The sequence below is a fragment of the Carcharhinus amblyrhynchos genome, chromosome 2, assembly GCF_965287045.1.
Source record: "Carcharhinus amblyrhynchos chromosome 2, sCarAmb.v2.hapA, whole genome shotgun sequence".
Lineage (NCBI taxonomy): Eukaryota > Metazoa > Chordata > Chondrichthyes > Carcharhiniformes > Carcharhinidae > Carcharhinus > Carcharhinus amblyrhynchos.
The window spans coordinates 86,785,591-86,809,302 of NC_137325.1; the positions used below are offsets into that span (position 1 = coordinate 86,785,591).

The 23,712-nt window shown below is 41.4% G+C and overlaps 1 protein-coding gene across 1 annotated transcript in view; it reads right to left on the minus strand.

Moving 5' to 3' along the window:
* Nucleotides 1–23,712, minus strand: part of mocos (molybdenum cofactor sulfurase) — a 226,215-nt gene that overhangs the window by 24,189 nt on the left and 178,314 nt on the right. Inside the window, exon 10 of the mRNA XM_080208753.1 lies at nucleotides 7,641–7,728. Within this exon, the coding sequence (XP_080064879.1) occupies nucleotides 7,641–7,728 (88 nt within the window). The remainder of the gene's footprint in view (nucleotides 1–7,640; nucleotides 7,729–23,712) is intronic.

The window sequence follows — 23,712 nt, forward strand, 5'->3', positions numbered from 1 at the left end:
TCTCTTACACCAATCATATTAAAGGATGCTTTGTCTCGTGAAAAAGATGAGCAAAAGCTGGAATAGAATAAACAAAGATCATATAGGATAACCAGCACAGTTAGTCCAAAGAATCCAAGTCAGTTTTTCTGCTACATTTGGGCCTCCTGCCTTTCCTCATCTGATTCAGCATAATCAGCATAACTCTCTCTCCCCTTCAGTTGCATATTTAGCCACCCCTTAAATATATCTTTACTGTACATTTTAAGATGTGATAGAAATTCTAAGATAACAAAATCTTTTCAGAACTGTTTTATGTAATCTTTGTAATTTTTTTATAGAAAAAGAAAATGCTGGAAATTTAGCTTTTCATTCTGGTACTTTTTGATCTCCCCTCCCCCCCTCCTTCTTTTCCTGTCCTCTACTTGTAGTAAACCTACAACTTCTCTTAACGGTTTCCATGTCTGACTGAAAGTTCACAGATCTGAAATGTTAACACTGTCTCTCTTTCTATAAATGCTACCAGATCTGCTGAGTATTTCATTATCATAGAATGGTTATAGTATAAAAGAGTTCCATTTGGATATCAAACCCGTGCCAGTTCTCAGCAAGGAACAGTTTAGCTAGTCCCACCACCCCACTCTTCCCATTCATTCTGAAAATGTTTTGTCTTCAGGTGTGCACAGAACACCCTTTTGAAAACTAAGATTAAATCTGCAATCATCATCCTTTCAGGTAGCGTATTCCAGGTTGTAACCACTCATTGAATAAAAAAAGCTTTTCCTCATGTTGCCTCTAGTTCTTTTGTGAATCATGTGTGCTCTGGTTTCCAATCCTTCCACCAATGGAAACAATTTCTCACTATCTAATCTGCCTAAATCCCTCATAATTTTGAACATCTCTATAAAATGTGCTTTCAACCGTTTTTCTTAACCCCAGATTCTCCAATCTGTCTGCATTACTAATGTCCCTTATCCCTGGAAATATTCTCACTAATCTTTTCTGCAACCTTCCAAAGATTTCACCTTATTTCCAAAGTGGGGTGCCCAGAATTGAACACAATCCAGATGAGGCCAAACCAGTGTTTTATAAAAGTTCATCAGAACTAGTACTCTACGGCAGTTCTCACACAAAAATTCTCCTGAATTGGCAAAAAAAACTGGTGTAAATCACAATTTTTTTTCACTGGGCAGCTACCCAGTGCTACCCCTCATTTCCCACACCCCCCAACAGACTAATTGCAACCCCCATATAATCATTCCCAGGACAACCCCAAACCACCCCACCCAGAGCGCCCCAATCTCCAACAACCCCCCCCACCCCCCGCAGCAGTGACAACCCTCCAACCCCCTCCGTGAAGCAGAAACTGTCTCCAAGAGGTACACCTCCCCATCCCAGGAGACCTCCCCCCAACAGGAGGCAGACCCCCCCTAGCAGACCCCCAAACCCCCAGCCCGCCCTGATCACTGGTGTTCCTCCAGCCCCAAATGATCCCAATTCAGAGTGGCAGTGAGACTCCCCACCCTCACAGATTACCTGCCTGACTTCTAATCTGGCCTATCCCATTAAGACCAAAAATACAATGTCTGGTCAGCTATTTTTAGAAGTCAGGTTCACAGAGCTGGGAGTTCTCCAAACTGCGCACCCAATTGCAGACCAAATTCCAGATCAAAGTATTTTGCCTTCATAATATTTTATGGTAATTTCAGTTTCTGAAATCTGCAGTACAAAGTTAAGTTTTGCATTGTGCAGCATCTTAGTACTGTGGGCAGATTGATCAATTTTTTTAAACTAATACTAAATGTCTTGCTTTCACATCAGCAATTTTAAAATGAATGACTTATCCATTAAGTGCTTTTAGTGCATGCTGGCAAGGAATGCCAAATTGTAAGTAGTAATGCTGATTCAGTTATGTGGATTGGTTGAAAAAGCTGGGTAGTGTGTGGAAGATCACAGAAGATAATTGCCAGCAAGAAATAAGACACAGAAATATTGTCAAAAGTAAACTGCTGCAGGTTGAAACAACAATTTACCAGCCCAGTGCAGAAGGAACCTTTGTCTTCACCCTTACCAAAAGGAGCACAATTCTGGCTGTCTATGTGAATGAGGCAGATAGATGAGAAAACTGATGATGGCACCATGGGTAAAGGCAGTCAGTCAAGTGGGAAGAGCGAAAGGGAATGTGGAAGTAGTGGGATACTCTATAATCGGGGGATAGATACTCTCTGCAAACATATATCAACTGTTAGATTAAAGTGACGTAAATTGAGTGCCTGGAATACAACTTTTCTACAGCAATCTTAAGAAACAAGCTTAAATGTACTTAAGGTTGCTGATGATACAAACTAAATAGGAATGCAATGCAAGAACACAGAGAAGCCACAAAGAGACATATAGTTAGGTTTTGTGAATGAACATCAAGGTCAGGCTGATGCACTACAACTTGGGGAATTGCAAAGTTATTCGCAGTAATAATAGAACAGCAGAATATTTTTGAAAAGGCTTAAAATTTCCAAATGTTGATGTTCAGAGAGACTTTGGTACACTCGTACAAGGAACACAGAAGGTTACCATGCAGGTGCAGTAAGCAATGAGGAAGATGAGTGGCATGGTGGATTTTAGTGCAAGTACAAGAATAAGGAAGTCTTGCTGCAATTAATTGTACAGGGCTTCGAAGAGACCACACTTGGAGTATTGTCTGCAGTTTTGGTCTCTATATTTAAGGAAGAAAACACTTGCAATGGAGGCAATAGAGTGAAGATTTACTAGATTTGTTCTGGGATGAGAGGGTAGTCCTATGATGACAGGCTGAGTAAACTGGGCCTATGCTTTATGGAATGTAGAAGAATGAAAGGTGGTCTCATTAAAACATGCAAGATTCTGAAAGGGTTTGACAGGGTAAACAGTGAAAGATTGTTTCCCTGAATAGAGTATCTAGAACATGGGAGCAAAGGGTTAGTATAAGAGGTTTCATTAGGGCAGAGATGAGGGGAAACCTCTTCACTCAAAGGCTTGCAAATGTTTGCAATTCTCTAAACTATAGGTTGTGGATGCTGCATCATTGAGTATATTTAAGATTGACAAACTTTTGGTGTCTCAGAGAATCAAAGGTTATGGGGAATGGGAAAAAAACCATGGCACAGGGTGTTCAATAAAGGGCAGTTTGAGGCATCCACTTTGGATCTGAGAAAGACAAGACAGATTATCCCTTTAATGCTTAAAGAATAGGAACTATAGATAAGTAAAAGGGTTTGGGTGTCCAGGTACACAAATGATTAAAGATAGTGCACAATGCAAAAGGTAATCACAAAATGTGAATGCAATTATTTTAAGAGGGTTGGAGAAAAGAAAGAAAAAGAAAGAATTGCACTTTCACAAACTCAGGATATCCCAAAGTGCTTTATAGTCAATTAAGTACATGTAAAAAAGTGTAAATACTGTTATAACGTAGAAAGTAATGCTTTGGTTGTGCAGAACAAGAATTAAGATATAAAGACAATTTGCATAAACTTGGCTTTTACTCCTTTCCATTTAGATGGTTGAGGAGTGATTTAATTAAGGTGTTTAACACGGTAAAAGGTTTTGATAGAGCAGACATGGAGGAAGTTCAAAGAATCGAGAACAAGGCAACACAATCTTACAATCTTAAAATTAGGTCCGAGCCAATCAGGAGTGAAATTAGTAAGTGCTCTCCCAAACAAAGAATAGAATGAACATGGAATTCTCTCTCTCAAAGAGCCATGGGGAGGGGGTGAACTGAAATTTTTAAATTTAAAATTGATATATTTATTGTATAAGAATATTAAGAGATGTGGATCAAAAGTGAGTGGAGTTGCGATCAGCTTGAATGATGAACGGGCTCAAGGGGGTGAATAGCCTACTTTCCTTTTGCTCCGAAGATAGATTTGTAATACCACATTGATGCTAATTTTGCTGTTAATATAAGGGTGGTGCTAATGACTGTTACTGTTATTTAAATGTAAATGGTGCAGCCAATTCAGGCCAGGGCTAGATGGGCAGTTAAATGCCAATACCGAAAGGTTGTTGTACAAGTGCAGTGTTCTACCATAAGCTTTGCCTAAACACTTGCTGCTCTAACTGCAATGCAACCTCTGCTTTAAGAGGTGCAGGTTGACTTTAGAAATACAGGCTACTGTAAGAACTAGGGACCTTTCAGAAAAGGTTCTTTTTAAAGAATGATATGGAATTCTCATGGAATTAGTTGGCACAATATTTAATTCTCTCCCTCTGGAAAATAAAAACAGTTTTCAGGAGTCAGAGACTAAGAAAGTAGAGATCAAGATCACAAAGATTGGGTTCTTTGCATTGAACTCACTAGATGCCACAACACTCCTGAACCCAAAGCAGAAAGCCTGTTGGTACCTTGTACACCCTAGTAATTTCAAGCCAAAGTGCGGAACAGGGAAGGGAGATGAACAGCCTGAAATCTTGGGTTTGAATCAAAAGGGTTTGAATGGGTGATTAACACTAGGTAAGCTACCAGCCCCTAGAAATTAAGAATATTAATAAGTGTTTGGAAATAGGAGCAGTTCTCATCAGGAAACTGCCATCTTCAGACAGAGGATGGACCAGGAAAAAGCAAGGATGATGAGAGAAGAGCGCTCTAACACTTTGCCTAAAGAAGAATGCTGCTGTCACAAGCTTCTGATGTCAACAACACTCTATGCTAACCGTCTGTCATCCTCTGGGATCAGTGAACTGCTTTCAACTGTGATAGGTTGTATACTTTTCTCATCTATTTTGCTAATGCATCATATCTAAATTGTTATTTCCTAATAAACTACCCTAAAATTACAAATATTTGACTGCCTATCTTAGGTATCTGTGGCTCCTGAACCCCAAAAACTCAGCTTCAACTCATGCTAGCATCTCATAATTTTAACCGCAGATATAATAATATGAAAGCAATATAATTGATTCTTTTGTAAAAAATGAATTTCTGAACTATTTTTCAACTAACTCGCTCACACTGGCCACAGATTTCCCATCCCACTCGCCACGGGAGTCATAGCGCGAGACTGAAAATTTGGGAACCGTTGAAAGGTCTGTGGAGCTCGAGGGACATTTTTGGTCTTTGGGGGTGCATGGCTGGAAAATCCCACCCACCATGTTTTGATATTTTAATGTCTGATCATATCTCAAGCACTGATCCTGCCAGACTTGTGGCTCAGTAGGAGGCCATCTCATTTACCGTAATTATGTTGCCCTGAGTAAGGTCGTAGATTTGTAAAAATTATTTAAACTCTTCAAGATCCATGCTATTTGTCTTATTTGGACCACAATAGTGTGACTAATATACACCCTTGTGGATGCTTTCACCTAATCTATCAACCACCATTAATAAACCAGGATCCATTCAAACTCAACAACGAAGTTTCGACTAACGAATTTCCTACCATTTGACTTGTTCCCAACTGGGACTCCGCTGTTTTCCTGCAGAATTTGCTGGTCTTGCACTGGTGCTACAATTGGAGATATGGGGGTCAAACTTGTCAATCTTTGTATTGTTTAAATTATGTCTGACTATGTGGAATGACTTAAAGTTTAAAGTTTATTTATTAGCATCACAAGTAGGCTTACATTAGCACTGCAATCAAATTACTGTGAAAATCCCCAAGTTGCCACACTCCGGCGCCTGTTCAGGTACACTGAGGGAGAATTTAGCATGGCCAATGTGCCTGAGCAACACATCTTTCGGACTGTGGGATGAAATCAGAGCACCCGGAGGAAATCTGAAATCTGCGCAGACACAGTGAGAACAGACAGTGACCCAAGCCGGAATTGAACCCAGATCCCTGGTGCTATGAGGCAGTGGATCTACCTATTGTCATTAAGCACTTGGGACATTTCATTATGTGAAAGGGAATATATAAATATAAATGTTGTTGTGATGAGAAATATGCCACAAATTTTCCTTTCCTGTGTACCTATAAATTGCTTAGTTTCAAGGAATAAAGGAAAGAAATTTGCAGATGTGCAACTCCGAGTGCCTGATCTTTATATGCTCAAGATTTCCTGGAATCCTGTGAGTGGACACTGTACCCAGAGCCGGCACCATCAAGGGCAGCTACTGAGAAAGTAAAACTAACTGGATCCTCAGCCTCATCATCCTCTTTGTTAATTGAATATTCAAACACAGGAGCACACATATAATGTTGATAGTGTCCCTTTAATTTGACCATTCTCAAACTAGAGGTTAATAGCACCTTTTCTTTAATTGGTTCAAGCTTGGGGCTGGACACCTGCTTGTTGCTATTTTTAAACATGCTTTTGTTTTAAAATGTACTATTCCACGTCTCCCTTAACTGGACTGCAACTGCCACCTGCCTAACCATTATGTTGCCTCACAGCGTTTGCATTTTATCACACTCGGGTACACCTCCAAATTTGGTACAATCAGAAAACTTCATCTTGTACATTTGTCAAAACTATTGTGTCCTGTCCAGAAACAGGAAGGAAAATATATATGTACATCAGCCTGGCTACATTGTAAAATTAGTGTTTTATTTTAAAAATAGACAAAGGCATGCCTGACTAGTCAAGATTCATACCAGAGAAATTTCTAGCCTTCAGCAATCAGCAGGGACCTTGTTATGTTTGAAGAAGCGTTAATGCCCCTATGGCTGCTGAAAATCAAATTCTAAAGAAATGCACCTACAGTGTTTACATTTCTGCGGCAGAGCTCTGGTCACAAAGGCCATAGATTTGCAAGGACAAAAGGGATTCAGCCTCCTCTATTAAACATCTCAAGCTTCTGGGCCTGGGAAAATATATGCTTTGTCCAAAACCCAGGAGAAGTGGTGGGAGATCTGTCACATGATTGAACACAGGCAGTGTACCTGTTTAGCACCTAACAGGTAGCAGCAGAAACAGCTCTGTCCAGATAAATTGCCTGGAACCTAGTCTATACTTTGAACTACTGGATCATTGGAACTCTTGCATCAGTGCCTAAAAGACTAATTCCTTGGTCCCTGCCCTCTTCCATCATGGAAGTCTTCACTTCTGGAAAGACAGATCATCCTGCAACAGTTTCGGCCTGCTAACCTCTGAAGAAATGTACCATTGGACTTTTGACTCTGGACTCACAAATGTCATAAAACCATAACTCTTATGTTATCATGATCTTTGCCCTGTATCCCTTTCTTTCCTTTATCCCTCTCTTATTGCATGAGTGCAAAAGGGGTAGGTGCTGTGAAATCACTTCCTTCATTTTCTATGTGTGAAAAATAAATCAACCTTCTTATTTGTCCTTATCTCCAGCTTGCTGTGGGATTATTAATAGAGGACTGGATCACACCAAACTGAAGGGTTGAGGAAAATACTTACAAAGGGGGAAATCAAAAATACTGTTCTGTAAGAGGAGAAATCAAGGCTGATAAATTAAACCCCCTTCCATCCATAACAATTTATATGATAAAAAATAAACGAGATCCTAGCAGAGAGCACCAGCTAGGCCTTTTCCAATTTCACGAAAGGCATTTACACTGTGCTGTATCAAATTTTAATATGTTGCCTCCAGTTCAATTAATGCAATGGCCAATTCATCTTTGTTTATCCAATGTAACTATTCAGGCCTGGTTGCGAGAGCAAATGGTGTAAATGCAGGAAGCAGTAGCACATTTGTAAGCTTATATGCTCACCTGTCTCCACAGACTTTGCTTTGACAGAATTGAAGTGGAAATTGTTTTCCATCTCCTTCTTCTAGAGACACAATTATGGGATCCATTCCTGAGGGATTGAAGTAAACTAACCATTAGCATTTTAGTAAGCCAGAATGCATCTTATAGTCACTCTGAATGCACTTTTGGCACTGTCTCCAGATTATATCTTGGCTAGACTCTTCCCTCATCAAACTTATTCGCTTTTTGGCTCAAAATGAAAGTACAACATATGTCCTGCCTTAGAGAATACTTCATTTGGAATCAGGCAGGGTTGTAATAGAGTCAGAGTTATACACTGCGGGATAGGCCCTTCGACCCACCAAGTCTGCATTAGTAAAACTACACTAAATTTACACTATTCCCACTTTCCAGTACTTAGTCCATAACCTTGAATGTTATGACATTTCAAGTACTCATACCTTTTAAAGGTTGTGAGGTTTCCCGCATCTGCTACCCTCCTAGGTACTGCATTCCAAACTTCCACCACACTCTGGGTGAATTTTCTTTCCTTAAATCTAAACCTCCTGCCCCTCACCTTAAAATAATGTTACTGACCCTTCAACTAAAGGGAACAGCTGCTTCCTATCCACCCTGTCCATGCCCCTCATAATCTTATACACTTCAATCAGGTTCTCCCTCAGCCTCCTCTGCTCTAAAGAAAACAATCTGAGCTTATCCAGCTTCTCTTCTTAGCTCAAATGCTCTATCTCAGGCAACATCCTGGTAATTCTCCTCTGCCCTCTCTCCAGTGCAATAGCATCCTTCCTATGGTAAAGCAAATCGAACTGCACACATAACTCCAGCTGTGGCCTAACCAAAGTTTTGTACAGCGCCAACATAACCTTCCTGCTCTTATATTCTATGCCACAATTGATAAAGGCAATTGTCCCAAGTGCCTTCTTAACCATCTTATTAACCTATCCTGCCACATTCAGGGATCTGTGGACAAAACCCTTCAGGATTCCTCTGTTCCTCTCATCTTCCTTATATCGTGCCATTCATCGAGTACTCCGTTTTTTTGAAAAGTTTATTTATTAACCATAAGTAAAGCTTACATTAACACTGCAATGAATTTACTGTGAAGTTCCCCTAGTCACCAGACTCCGACACTTGTTTGGGTCAATGCATCTAACCTGCACGTCTTTCAGGCTGTGGGATGAAATCGTGTCTAGTTTCCTTGACTAGCTTCTCCTTCCAAAGTACATCACCGCGCACATTTCAGAGTTAGCTTCCATCTGCCCATCTCACCAACTCACCTACAGCTTCCTGCAACCTAAGGCTTCTTCCTTACTATGAACCATCCTGCTATCCTTGTGTGACCTGCAGACTTATTTATCATTCTCCCCCCTCAACATTCTCATCTATATCATTTATATATATCACAAACAATAAGGGACCTAGCACTGATCCCTGAGGTACGTCACTCGACACCAGCCTCCAGTTGCACATACAGCCTTCTATCACCACCCTCTGTTTTCTACCACTAAGGCAGTTTTGGATCCATCTTGCCACGCTACCCTGGATCCCATGTGCTTTCACCTCCTTTTTCAGTCTCCCATGTGGAACCTTGCCAAAGGCTTTTCTGAAACCCAGATAAACTACACCAGCTGCATTACCCTTATCTACACACCCGATCACCTCCACAAAGAATTCATTCAAATTTGTTAGGTCTGATCTCCCTCTGACCAAGCCATGCTGACTATCCCTGAGCAAACCTTGCCTTTCCAAGTGGGGATTAATTCTCTCAGAATTTTCTCCAATAGCTTTCCTACCACTGATGTGAGATTCACTGGTCTATAATTCCCCGGTTTATGTCTACCACCCTTCTTGAAAAGTGGAATCACATTAGCTGTTTTCCAATTCTCTGACACCTCCCAGTGGCCAGAGAAGAATTAAAAATTTCAGTGAGGGCAGATGAGACACTTTCCTCATCTTCAAGAAACATTAAAAGGTAATCTTTTCAAATACAGGTGCTTTGCATGTCACAAGCAAGGGCACAAAAAAATCTACATTTAAATGTTTTCTCGAAGGCCAAAGCAAAGAGTGGAGATTCTTGATCCCAACGGAACAACAGAGAAAGTTCAAAATGACAAGCTGTCTGATGTGCTATCAATCAGAAGCTAAATGTTCCAGAAATTATTTTCTGTATGCACTTCACAACATCACCCTGCATGCAATTCTTCCCTTGAGTGTATGGAAGTAGATTTACTGTCCTTTGTGGCATCAGAAATATCATAACTGTCCACAAATCTGATTTTTGCCTTGTGGGTGACAACATTTTTTAAACAATGTCTGCTGTGAACATAATTCATTCCCATTTTTCCTGATTGCTATATTTGCGGCAATTAAAAAAACGGCAAGTTCCAGCTTGCACAGCTGTAATTCTGTCTGAGAATAATCGTCCTCTAATTTCAAATCTAAAATAGATATAAAAATCTATATTAGTTTTCATTCAATTATAAGGTTTTATTTTTCTCATCATCCTTCCTTTGGTCTGGAAGATATGCCACTGATATTGCGTAGCATGGTCTGGGGAGTAGATGTCCAGTTCCACAGAAAAACAAAAGGTTCTGCTGCTGATTGACATTCACTAATTGCCAGTTGCTAACCCTGGGAGTTCTCTTTGCTCATTGCAGCTTTCAGCAGATGCTCATTTTCAATTGTACAATATGTGCAGTGGCTGTGGATAGCACTGTGTTTAGTTATGTTAGAAAAAGCAATTAGAAAAAAAGTACATGACCCTAGAATATGTCATTTTCAACATAACAGCAATCTTCAATTTCTAAGAACGTGCCGTTTTGCGCCATAAGAGGACCAACAATTCCATGGTCTAATTATGTTTTCAAAAATAAAATGTAAACTACTGCAGATGCTGGAAAGTTGGATCAATAACAGTAGATGCTGGAAACACTCAGCAGGTCAGGCAGAATCTGTAGAGAAAGCCAAAGTCAATATGTCAGACGCATGTGCCTTCTCATAATATGAGAATATGAAGTGTGGTTGAGCAAGAGATCAACTAGAATTTTAGAAAATATTTATTACAAAGACATGGCTCCTGAGGGCTGCACGTTGTAGATACTGGGTAAGTTGTTATGAAGGATACACAGGAGGGGTATGGCGGCATGAAGGGGCATGAATGATATAAAGGGAGGCATGGACAGGGCATGGAGTGGAAATGATGGGGCATGCATGGTGCGTTGAAGGTGAGGGGTGAAGGTTTGAGGGTCTGTCATTCATTATTACAACTGGGTTGATGTTTCAGTAAATGAAGGTGGACATTCAAGCCCGCCAGCCTTGCCATCCACTTACTTCGAGCCTGCACCAGAAGCTGGCAAACCCAACTCCATCCCATCTCCATCTCTCTGGAATGGAAATATGGTGGATGGAGATCTTTTTAAAGGATTCGCACCTGCGAAGTTGGGAAGTTTCCCAACTCAGCTTTCCTGTCTCCTCTACAAAAATCTGGCCCAGAGTGTTGAACGCCTAAAGGAGAAAGCTAAGTTGGGAATAGTTATGTCAAAAGTGAAGTTTTTTAATGGGCAGATTGAAAGAGGCTTCTAACGCCCCAGAGTCTCTTCAATTGAGTACATTACCCTGCCAACAGTGTACTGTTAGGGAGTGGTCCTTACATCAAGCACCAACCTGTTCTTTCCCCAAATTTCAAAATGGAAGCATGGGCCAGGATAGCTGGGCACTTAGATGGGAAATCCAGGGTGCACTGGAATGGCAACCATTGGAATCTACCCAGTTCTCAAGAAAGAAACACATGCTGAGTCTCTGGCCTTACAGCTCAAATTACCAAGCAAGTGTTGGAAGTAACACCAGTGGTCAGGAGCGAGCTCCAAAAATGCAATAAGTCACACAAATTGCCATTTGATAAGGGTCAACTCAGTCCCATGCGTCCACTGCAGAGCACAAGCAGAAATATGGAAGGTTGAGACCACAGAAATATTTTAAAATAAGGATGGGAATTTAAAATTGAGACATTGCCTAGCCAGAAACCAATGTAAGTCAGCAAGCATGGAGTGATGGGTAAATGGAGCTTGGTTTAAGTAAGGACACAGGCGGAAAAGCTTTGGCCGACCTCTATCTTGCAAAGGATACAATGTGGGAGGCTGGCCAGGAGTAGATTAGAATAGTCAAGATTAGTGGAAACAGTGGTACTACTGAACAGCAAATGAATTGGGGCAGATGAAGACAGGCAAAGTTATAGGGGTGGAAATAGGCGATCTCACTGATAGCATGTACATGAAGCTGGGAGCTCATCTCAAGGTAATTAGGTCAGTCACTAAGTTGTAAATAGTTTGGTTCAGCCTTAGACAGTTGTCAGGGAGACAGATGGATTTGATGAGCAGAAATTTCCTCCAAATAGTCTTTGGGAAGACCGAAGCAATTTTCTTGAGTCCCCATCAAAACCCCCAATATCTATTTGGAGTAAAGTTCTGCTCATCCAGTACTGGATGTCAGACAAGCAGTTTGATATTTTAGGGATAGTGAAAGAGTTGAGAGGGAAAGTGGGTGTCATCAGCATACATGTGAAAACTGGCATTGTATCGTCATATGATTTTCCAAGGACAGAATGTAAACAGGAAATACGAAGGGGCAAAAACACTGGAGTTAACAGTGAGAGAGCCGATTACAATTAGATAGTTAGGAATGGAACCAACCAAATGCATTCCCACCTGGCTCAATGACAGTGGAGAAGCGCCAGAGGAGAATGGTGATCAACTGTATCCAGAGTTGAAAACTGGACGGGAAGGACTTTATCACAATGACATAGAATATCAAATGTGACCTTGGTAAGAGCTTTGGCACTGTGATAGTCCAGACATGTAATGAGAGGGATTCAAACAGGGAGTTCCAGGAACGATACACATGTATTTGGGAAGCAACAACCTATATAATGACTGTGGAGAAGAAACAAAAGTTGGAGATGACATGGTAGTTGCCAGGACAGTGCAATCAAGATGAGAGGGCTGATGACCAATGCTTGTATTAAATTTTTGTTGCACATGGTCTATTCATTTAATTGCACAGGTCTTTGATTTTTTTCTGCGTGGCCATGCAGATGCGGTAACGTAAAAGGGTCAACTTTTGTTCGCCCTGAGAGGAAATGCCTGGCTTGTCGTGTGACTTAAAAAGCTTAAAAAAACATTGGTGGTGAAGGCAGATTGGAAAGAGAGAGTGACCGTGTCTGAAGTGGGAGAATTGTTAACAAAGTTGGGTGGTCAGCAGTTAGTGGGAATAGGGTTGAGGGAGCAGGAGGTGGATTCAATAGACATGATGATCTCAAAAAGGGCATAAGGGAGACAGTTAAAGAAAAATACAAATTCAGAGTAAAAGGAGGAGCTTTCGTGAAGTTTGGTCCAATGGACAAGGCGAAAGGAGGACAACGACAGATGCAACTGATTGGCCTGTCTCAGTCTTAGCGACAACGAAGTCCATAAGCCCCTCACTTGAACAAAAAATGCAAGAAAATCTCAGCAGTTGACGAAGAGTCATCTAAACTCAAAGCACTGTCTCTATTCTCTCCCCCAAGGAGCTGCTGGACCTGGTAAGATTTTCCAGCATTTTCTGTTTTTGTTTCATCCACAGTATTTTACTTTTAGCTCCTTACATTTGTTGTTGGAGGCAAATGCAGAGGAGATGTAAGAAGTTGGAGGTTTCCTTTTTGCATTCCTGGATGATCCTGGAGTAGTGAGCAGTAGACAACAGCAGAAGCTAATAATACTTTATGTGGTTCAGCTCGATCTGACAGTGAATGGCTAAATCAGTTGACTGTCATATCTGTTCAGGTCTGCATCCTTTAATCTGAAGGAAGTGAAGATGTAGGGGCACAGCCAAGGTAAGAGAGCCAGGGTTTTAGTGGGGACAAAAGCATCAAAGCTGAAGGAGAGAGTGTGGTTGATCATATCAGTAGCTGCTGTGAATGGGGCGTCCAATAAAGTCGAATCTAATATGACATTGTGTTTTGTTATTGATAGAAGTTAGAATCATATAAAAAAGTACTTATTTAGTGCTGATGCTTTCACTCAAATGTTGATAACTGGCATGTCCATGTAGAGTAAAAGGGGGTTGATCTGTTGCCATATTATAGGATTGTTTGCAGATTAAAGGAGTGTTACTTTATTTCAAAATAGGGAAGAAGCAGGTAAGACAGTGAGGCTGAAGGTCTATGTTGCCAGCAGTTAGGTGTGCTGTGAACTCCTGCAGTGAGTGTCCTTTACTTTGCCCTGTGTTACTCCTCTTCCTCCATGGTACCAGTACACAAGGCTTACTATACCTGCTCCTGGGAATGCCTATGGTAAGGAGTGGGATGTGTGGAAAATCTCCTGATGTTGTATCCTGTCAGAAGCAGTCGGAAACAAGCCTAAATGCCTTAAGGCAGAATGGTAATAAAACACTTTGAAAATCATTTCTCTGCTGCAGCAATCTGTATCAAAATCTCCAGACTCTGTGTCAGAAACTCCAGGGTTTTACTTTGATCAGTTGATCATGGCAGCTACTGCAATCTCATCAAGCTCAAGAGTATATTGGGAATATCAAATCAGGGAATGGAACTGTAGCACAACAGAACCTCTCTTTTATGTATGCAAGTAGGAAATCAGGAAAGCCGGGTGGGTGAATTATGAGTGAGGGAAGTTGAGACAAGAAGTTAATGACAAACTGAATAACGAATTTTGCCACATAAAATAAATCCTGTGTCTGTTATATGCCGCTATGCACTGAACATGCTGAGGACATTCAACCCCAAAATGATCTTTGGATGGTTCAGGCAAGAACTGAGTGTGTTCTAAAAACAAGTTGTGTGAAACTACATGTTACTGCGCCACGGAGGCTTGAATTTTGTGTACATCGTGCATGCAAGATCAAAAGCCCTGGAAGTGGCACGACTGCAATTAGCACACAATTTCACATTGGCTGACCAATTAAGCCAGACAAAATATGGTGAAAAATAGGCTCAGTGCTGCTGATGGGGCCAGGAGCTTTTCAAGCACTGGATCCAACGGGGATTCAGTGGGGTATTAACCAGAGGAGAGGCAGCTCCCTGAAGGATGGGGAGGCAGTGCAGCCATGGTATTGTCACTGGATTACTAATCCAGGGACCCAGGCTAATGCACTGGGGACATGAGTTCGAATCCCACCATGGCAGCTGTTACAACCTGAATTCGATAAAAATCTGGAATTAAAAGTCTAATGATGACCATGAAACCATTATAGGTTGTTGTAAAAAAGCCATCTGGTTCACTAATGTCCTGAAATCTGTCATCCTTGCCTATACTGGCCTACATATGACTCTAGATCCACAACAATGGGGCTAATTCTTAAATGCCCTCAGGGATGGGCAATAAATGCTGGCCCAGCCACCAACACCCACATCCCATTAATGAATTTAAAAAAGGATGACAGGAATTGGTGAGGAGCACCAGGGAGCTGTCCCACAGAGACTGTAACATTTGGCTGCAGTAATGGCCTCAGTGCCAGTTAGGCATGCTAAGCAGGAGGAGAATGCCTGTCGTCAATCCTCTGGTAGCACAGTAGCAGAATGGTTAGCACTGCTGCTCACAGCACCAGGGACCAGGTTCAATTCCAGCCTTGGGTGATTGTGTGGAATTTGCATGTTCTCCCCATGTCTGCATGGGTCTCCTTCAGGACTCTCACTCCTGTGGTGCTTGTGCAGTGTGGTGAAAATTCCCAGCTTAGCACACTTGTCTCAGGAGATACAGCCTCGAATGGCTGGCTTTTTATTCCAGTGAGGCTGGCTGGAATCGGACCCACCATCCCTGGAAACAATTTGAAGACAGCCTCAAAGACAATCAAGTGCAAAGTGTTTAAAAGGCCTAGTTTTAATAAAGGAAATAAGGCCTTTCGGCCTCACCCCTCATATCCACCTCACTCAAAATCCCACTCCTCTGCCCCATCCATGCCAACTCATGCACACCCAATTACCCCTCAAAGCCTTTATGCCAACCTATATTCCTCTATTCACCCCAATGGTCCCTCATGTTTGCCATCTTAAACTATGCTCCTCTACCCAGCCACATGAACTTTCACACTCTCCATGCCAATCTATGACCTCCCATTCATCTGGTGGCCCCAATGCCAACTTTGTGCCAACTCATGGAGCTGTGAACTCCCACTCCCAATATAGTGCCAGGTTTGGAAGCAATCAAGCAATAATAATGCAATAATGATAACCACCCCCAGGCTTATGCCACCAAGCAGCTGTCGAAATTACAAGCACTATTGCTTTCAACTCAGAGACACAGCTGTTTCTTTTCAGAGAATTTAAAGAACAGGAGACTTAATTAACTTGACAGCTTGGCTGTTCCACAGACCTCATCCACCTTTTACACACACTTATGTTTACTCTTAAAAGTCTGTTCCCCATAGTTGTTTTGTCACACACTATGGGGAACAGACATCCCTCCAACAAAACAAGATCAATTCAAACTCAGCATTGTGCTCCAATGGCCTTATTAGGTTCAGGTTTCTCCTATGTGTGAATTACAACCTTCCCCTTTTCCCCCGAGTGAAACTAGGATCTGTCAGGAATGGGGGTGGGATCTCTGGATCTGGATATTTTGGATAAAGCATGGAGTCTCTACAACTCTGAAAAATCCAACCCAGAATTCAGCAACTTCACTTACATGGGGAGAGTGAACAAGCTGATGTTGTTATCTTTAGAGCAGAAAACATGAAGGAAGATTAAGAGGAGACTTAATAAAGGTGTTCAAAATTTAATTGGTTTTCAATAAACCAAGTAGGGATAAACTGTACCTCTTAAAGTCTAATGCTCATGGATTTAAAATAATTGACAAAACTGCAGGATTAATGAGAGAAATATTTTCACATACTGTGTTTCACAGTCACTGTTTGAAAGGATGGTGAAATAGGATTCTAAAGGAACTTTCAGTCGGCAATTGGACATATACTTGAGGAGAACTAATTTGGAGGTTCTAGGAAAAAGCAAGGAGCGAGACTAAATTGGGAACTGTTTCAAATTTTTATTCACTTGTGGGACATAGGCGTTGCTGGCTGGCCAGCATTTATTACCCATCCCTAGTTGCCCTTGAGAAGGTGGTGAGCTGCCTTCTTGAATCGCTGCAGTCAATGTTCTGTGGGTTGACCCACAATACCATTAGGGATTTTGACCCAGCGACTGCTAAGAAATGACGATATGTTTCCAAGTCAGGCTGGTGACTGGCTTGGAGGGGAACTTGCAGGTAGCGGTCTTTCCATTTACCTGCTGCCCTTGTCCTTCTAGATGGAATTGGGTTTGGAAGGTGCTTTCTAAGGATTTTTGGTGAGCTGCTTTGTGACATAGGCATAATAGTGCTGAAAACCCCCCATGAATTGAGAGATATATGATTCTATTCTTTGAATGCTGCTTCATCTATACATTCTGATAAGTACATACTATAGTCTTCCTGTTATCTTTCACTGACTACATTCCCAGGGAGTTTCCCAAAGACAGTATCATTTAAGGGGTTTACTAATGTTATCATCCATGTAGATATTGATAACTTTTAAAAATAAATTCAAACTTCCAGTGAATGACTGCAAGAATCGTATGACAAAATTTCACATTTTAAAGCTTTTTACTGTAAGAACAAACTAAAAACAATATTGAATAAACAGTATTTCAAAAGCGGTTGCTACTCCAAACTACAGAAAAGACCCCCCATAACATGTTACAACAATGGAACCCCTATACATTGCTCTGTCCCTTAAGTGGAAGATACATAATTTGCTAGGAACCAATCCAGGGTTATCTTCAGCTCCTTTTTTCTCAGTCATATAAATTCTACTCCCCAACCTTACTTGCACAGGAAGGGATGAATTGGAGATTCCTCCCTTTAGCCAAAGATAGCCAAATTTCCAGCTTTGTTTAAAGTACCATGCACTTGATATCTTCAATCTGACTGAACATTCCAATCCACATCCTGCCTACTGAACATTAAAGACTTGCTACCTCTATTTCTCTGCTCTCTTTCTCTTTCACACACATTCAGATTTTTGCATATTGACCCTGTCCGTAAAGTTCAGTGATATTTTAGGAAAACTTGCAATGAAACCCTACAATGGCTTTCTATGGACTCTTCCCCTCTTAAAGACCAACTCCATGGCAATGTGAATCACATGGGCCTTGTGTCCAGGTAAAAATGTTAATTAGCTATCCTCAGGCCCTCAGCTACATTTTATCTTGGAATTAAATTGGTAGTTTAAATTATAAACATCTACAAAACATGACTTGATGAACACCTCCCTGGAACTTGGAGACTAACAAGCTGCTCTGGTCTTTGTTTACAGGTGTGAATACATATATTTCTTCCTATAAAACAACTTGCCCCCCCCCCCCCTCACTTCTTTTAACCTTTAACAACCAAGCCACCTAGGCTTGTCGGGCAGAATTCAGAACAAGTCTCATGACCTCCTTTGTTCCTCCAATTTACCCTGGATTAAAGAGACAGTCCCAAAATATGACAATATTGCAAACTTCATATTTGTAACACTAATCAACAGGTCTAGCTGACTAGTTCAAACATATTGATCCATTTTGCAGGATGTTAGTGCTGGAAGCAAATATTAGTCATCTCCCACTGACAACCATTTATACATCTGTTCTTTCAAAACTGAATGTACAGAACTACATTGCCAGGTTGTGGCAAATATAGCAATCTTCAATTTGAATAAGTTACAGACTGCTGCACAGGAACTTGGGCTGTAACACACTTGGCTGAGGATTGGAAACTCCTGAGAGGCAGCGGCTCTTAAAATACTATAGCTGTTCATAAAAGGGGAAGCTGCAAAAAAGTGAATTATAATTATTCACAATGATCAGAGTTGCAAGCATGTAGACGACAATGTTTCCTTTGATGCTGAGGATCTGGATGTCCAAGAGAAACACTAAACTAGCCTTTATGAAGGCTTCCCTCCAGTAAAAGCACTGTTGGAAAGTTTTCGACTGAGGCAGCATAGTCACTTGGCCTCATTATTGCTGACTACAAATAAAGAAATTTGTGCTGAGAGTATGATCATCAATTTTCCATTCATTTACTATAGTTTCCAATAATCATGACATGAATCTAAAATGGAAAGTATCACACTCTCTGGGAGGTTCCAGTTCAAGTACCCTACACAGCAATGACTCTTTGCACATACACAACTGGATTTCTTTGATGGTCCTGATGAAGGCCAAGAAACAGAGGGGCAACGCATCAAGACCATTTGGAGGAAACCTGACTGGATTGCATAATAAACTAGCATGAGCTGCCATTGAGGCTCCTGTCTTTTTGAGGGATGGGATTCTATCTCCAAGACCTGCTGGTCAATGGAAGGGTCAGCAGCTCTTCAATTCCAGCAGCTCAACCTAGAGCTGTGGTCAGATCTAGGACTGTACCCTAACAGGGTAACCAGCATGGACACCATCTTCAGAGCACGGGTCAGGATCCAGCTTACTGGGACAGTCAGGCAGGTACCGTGTGGAACAGTGGAGGGTATAGTTGGTGAGGGCTGGGAGGTGTGATTAGGGAGGGTAGGATAGTGTGCTGCAAGATTGGCCATTGTCCTCGCAAGGCTCCTCTGTGGATCACAGGATGTCTGATAAGGAGGGAAACCACTTCCCTTCCATCCGCTCAGAGCCCACAGTATTTATCAGGTGATCTCCTCATGCGATTGAGCACCCACCTGACACTGGTAAAATGCCTCATGGGGGAAAAAGCCCATAACTGGCCACTTAAGTGGCACAATTGACCTCTGTGGTGGTGCAGCATCTGACACTATACATGCTACTGGCAGAATGTCTTAGCAACAGAAAGATGACAGGCACACCACTGTCTGTCCTCTCTCCTGATTTTTGCTGAGATTTTCATGAAACTTTTTTTTTAAGTCTTATTTAATGTAAAGGCCATCTCCTTGATTGGGTATCAGTACTGGAAGGAGAAAAAACACCTTTTAGATGTGGAAGTTTGATGGCAGACTAGATTACATGTTGAAAAAATTCATCCCCTAAATGTTGTTCTTAAATCAGCTTTTCTGTTTACAAGTACCTTACTATAAATATCTCTGCGAAAATGGTTTTGCCATAGGATTTTTCAGCTGTAATTTAAGTAGGATTCCGTTTCTTTTCTCCATGGGTGAGGGGGAAGAAGATGAGGAAAAGGAGTAGGTAGAAAACAGTGAAGCAGCTGGACAGTCAACAAGCAGGTTGTCCTTACAGACGCAGCCATGTGCACAGGCCAAAGAGAAAACATCTGCAATTCTGCGAAATACAATGCATGAGAAGGCTCTGTTTCCCCAGGGAAGCAGTGAGAGATGTGCATTGCTTGCTGCAAGACAACCTTAGGTTCACCTTCCTCTCCAAGAAGAAAATCAGCACAGACTGCATGACAAGGGTTTTTGTTGGGTCTGAGATCTGAGTGCCTGAACTTGTTCTCTACCATCTCATTTAAGTAAAAGATGTAGCTATTGGATGTAACTGAGCCAAGCACTTTGGCTATAGAACATGTCTGAGCAAATCCCAGGCCCTAAAGGCAACCAGCAGTTTTCAAGAGAACAGTATAGTTAAAGTGCCATGGGAAAACTAGAAGGTTTGTTTTGGCGGTATTGCCATGGGATTGCCTCTAGGTCTGGCTCTCGCAAATGTCTTTGTTGGATTCCATGAAAAATGTGTTGGAATCTAACCTTGCATATTTCAATATATGGATAATGTGGTTCACTTTAAATTCATTCATGGCGCATTAGCTTCGCCGGCAGGCCAGCATTTATTGCCCATCCTACTTGTCCTTGGAGGCCAATTGACAGTCAACCACATTGCTGTGGCTCTGGAGTCACATGAGGCCAGACCATGTGAAGATGGCAGATTTCCTTCCTTAAAAGACATTAATGAACTAGATAAGTTTTTCCGACAATCGACAATGATTTCATGGTCATCAGTCCATTAAAATATCTGGAATTTTGTTGGATTCAAATTGCTCCATCTGCCACGACGGGATTTGAACCTGGGTTCACAGAACATTAGCTGAGTTTCTGGATTAATAATGTAGTGACAATACCACTAGGCCATCACCTCCCCTGCAATATATCTAAATTCATAGCAACATGTAAAAATTTCCTTTTCTGTCTTAATGAGATACATTTTGCACTCAAATTCACCTTTGAAATGGGGCAGTCAAATTCACACCCCTTTCTTGATGTACTTTTTGGGAAATCTGCCAGGGAGTTCTCTATCATGATCTACCGCAAGTGTATCTTCACTGGTCAACATACACATCGGGATCCTTACTGTTCCACACATAATACAACTGGCATTATCAGCAACCTTGTATATAGAGCATGAGCTATTTGCTCACACTGCAAGCTTCATATTGTAATACTGTGCATCAAAGACATCCTGTGGAGTCATGAGTACCATGATCAGATTATTTTGTGCTGTATATTGCACAAACTCATGAATAGGCCTAAAGTCATCATATTTGTTCCTGAAACATGCCCAATCTACCTTAGATTACCCTGGGAAGGTAAGGGAGTTCAAATCGTTGAATAACAGGGGAAGTTAGGTGTTTCATACTGCAACTATGCAGTAGCAACATAAGTGGTAGTCACCACTAACAGGATGCTGTTGTCAGGCCAAAAAGATGCTTTGCGTACAGATGAGTAATGTGATGTATGAATTTCAGTGGCAGTATGACGCTACATATGAATGCTTCATGTCCCAAAGACTGTCGGATCGTATTAAACAGCATGTCCCTTCCATTGTTCGCAATGGACAAGGTACAGACCATATAAGAACATAAGAAATAGGAGCAGGAGTAGGCCATCTAGCCCTTCGAGCCTGCCCTGCCATTCAATAAGATCATGGCTGATCTGTCGTGGCTCAGTTCCGCATTCCCGCCTTCTCCCCATAACCCTTAATCCCCTCGCTTATCAAAAACCTATCAACCCGTGTCTTAAAAATATTTAGCAAGGCAGCCTCCACCACTTCAACGGGCAGAGAATTTCAGAGATTTTATTTCCCCGATTGAAAATTTGAGCTCAATTTTAACAAACTGCCAAGCCGTGTGACCTCTAAATTATTAGTATAGGACTCTGGATTACTATTCCACTAACACAATCACTACACCATACCCAAAATCAATGCCATGCTACTCCTGATGGACATGAGGTGGAGATGCCAGTGTTGGACACCAAGTTAAAGTCCAACAAACATGTAAACCTACCTCCACTCATTTGATAAAGGAGTGGTGTTCCGAAAGCTCGTGCTACCAAATAAACCTGTTGGACTTTAACCTGGTGTTGTGAGACTTCTTACGTCTGATGGAAGCTGGGGATGTTTGAGGACAAGATGAGCGTTGGAGATGGCTGGAATACCGTATCTGTAATAACACCTATGCTTACACACTCAGAACAGCAATGGCATATTGAGGAAGCTCTGCACAGTCAGTGGTGTTATTATTTAGTTGAGACATTAAACTCAGGCCCTGTGTACCCCCATGGTTATATTTAAAAGGCTCTGGTTCTATTCGAAGAGCGGGGATGGTCTCCCTATTGTCCTTGGGTGACATTTATCCCACAACCAACACCATTAACAAAAAAATCCCCCCAGCTGATTATTAGTCTCATTGCTTTCTGTGGGTCCTGGCTGTGCACAACTTGGCTATGCACAGCCAGGACCCACAGAAAGCAATGAGACTAATAATCAGCTGGGGGGATTTTTTTGTTAATGGTGTTGGTTGTGGGATAAATGTCACCCAAGGACAATAGGGAGACCATCCCCGCTCTTCAACCAACCTGTGTCTAACACTGGATGTGATTGTGCAATTGGACAACATTTGCTAAATAATCCTACAGAATTACACCAACAACCAATATAAGGTTGTCAGTCGGGCTCGCAGTCCGGTGCAGTTGTGTGCCTGGAAGCTGCACCTATTAATACACAAGGCCCCGTTCTTTGCAGGCAGAAAGAACATGCTAGTCTTCATGTTTATTTAAAAAAACATCTGCCACCGTGAATGGGTATGTACTGCTGAGCTATTTCTGGAATGGCAGTAGCACCCAAGCTCCAATCCAGATACTTCTGCAATTGGCTTGGGCATGGTTTGTTGCTAGAAAGAGGGTGGAACTGTTATGTCAAATAGTAGGTGGAGGAAGAGTGAAAATAAGTGCTTCCAGGTTAAAGAAATGGTGTTGGTTTGACTATGAAGCTTCTTTATACTGAGATGAAACAGATGTATGGTCAGGGAAAGGATTTCCTATTCTCTAGTAGAAAACACAGCAAAAAATACCTGCAAAAATTAGCATAAGTTGTTGTTGAGATGTGAAAAAGGATTGCTCATCTGAGATTGTGATGAAGGCCCAGATATGGGTACCTCTCTTACTGGCAGGTTGGTAATGGAGTAGGAATACAACTTAACTTAAGTTTCATTACAAATCCACATGAATAACTTTTGAAGGCTGTCGTTTACTATGCCAGCTAGGTTTGAAGTGGTAATACCATTCCTGATAGTGTGAGGAAATTAGAATTCTATGAAAACATATTCAATTCTCCAGTGCTGATATCAGTTATTTTCAGCACAAAATTTAAAAGAAGAAAAAGAGAAATAGTATTATTTATATGATACATTTCACAACCACTGGATGTATCAGCCAGAATTCTCCAACCTTGCCTGCAGCTGGGATTATCCGGTCCCCACTGCGGTGAACAGAGATTTTGCTGAGCGCCAAATTCTCTGCTCTCACTGACAGCAGCAGCAGAGAGACTGGAGATTTCTGTACTTTAAAACAAATGAAGTCTTTTTGAAATGTAGTCACTGATATAATGTAGGTAACATGACAACCAATTTGCATGTAACAAACTCTGACAAACAGCACTGTTATAATCACCAGATTATCTATTTTGTTGAGATGCTGGTTGAGAAATAAATATGGGCCAAGGAATCCTTTACATTCACCTGAGAGACACCTTTGAATATCACTCCCTTAGCGCTTGTGTTCGAATCCAAAAAAAAGAAAAAATCTAAACAATGGAATAGTCAGGAGCATTCAAATT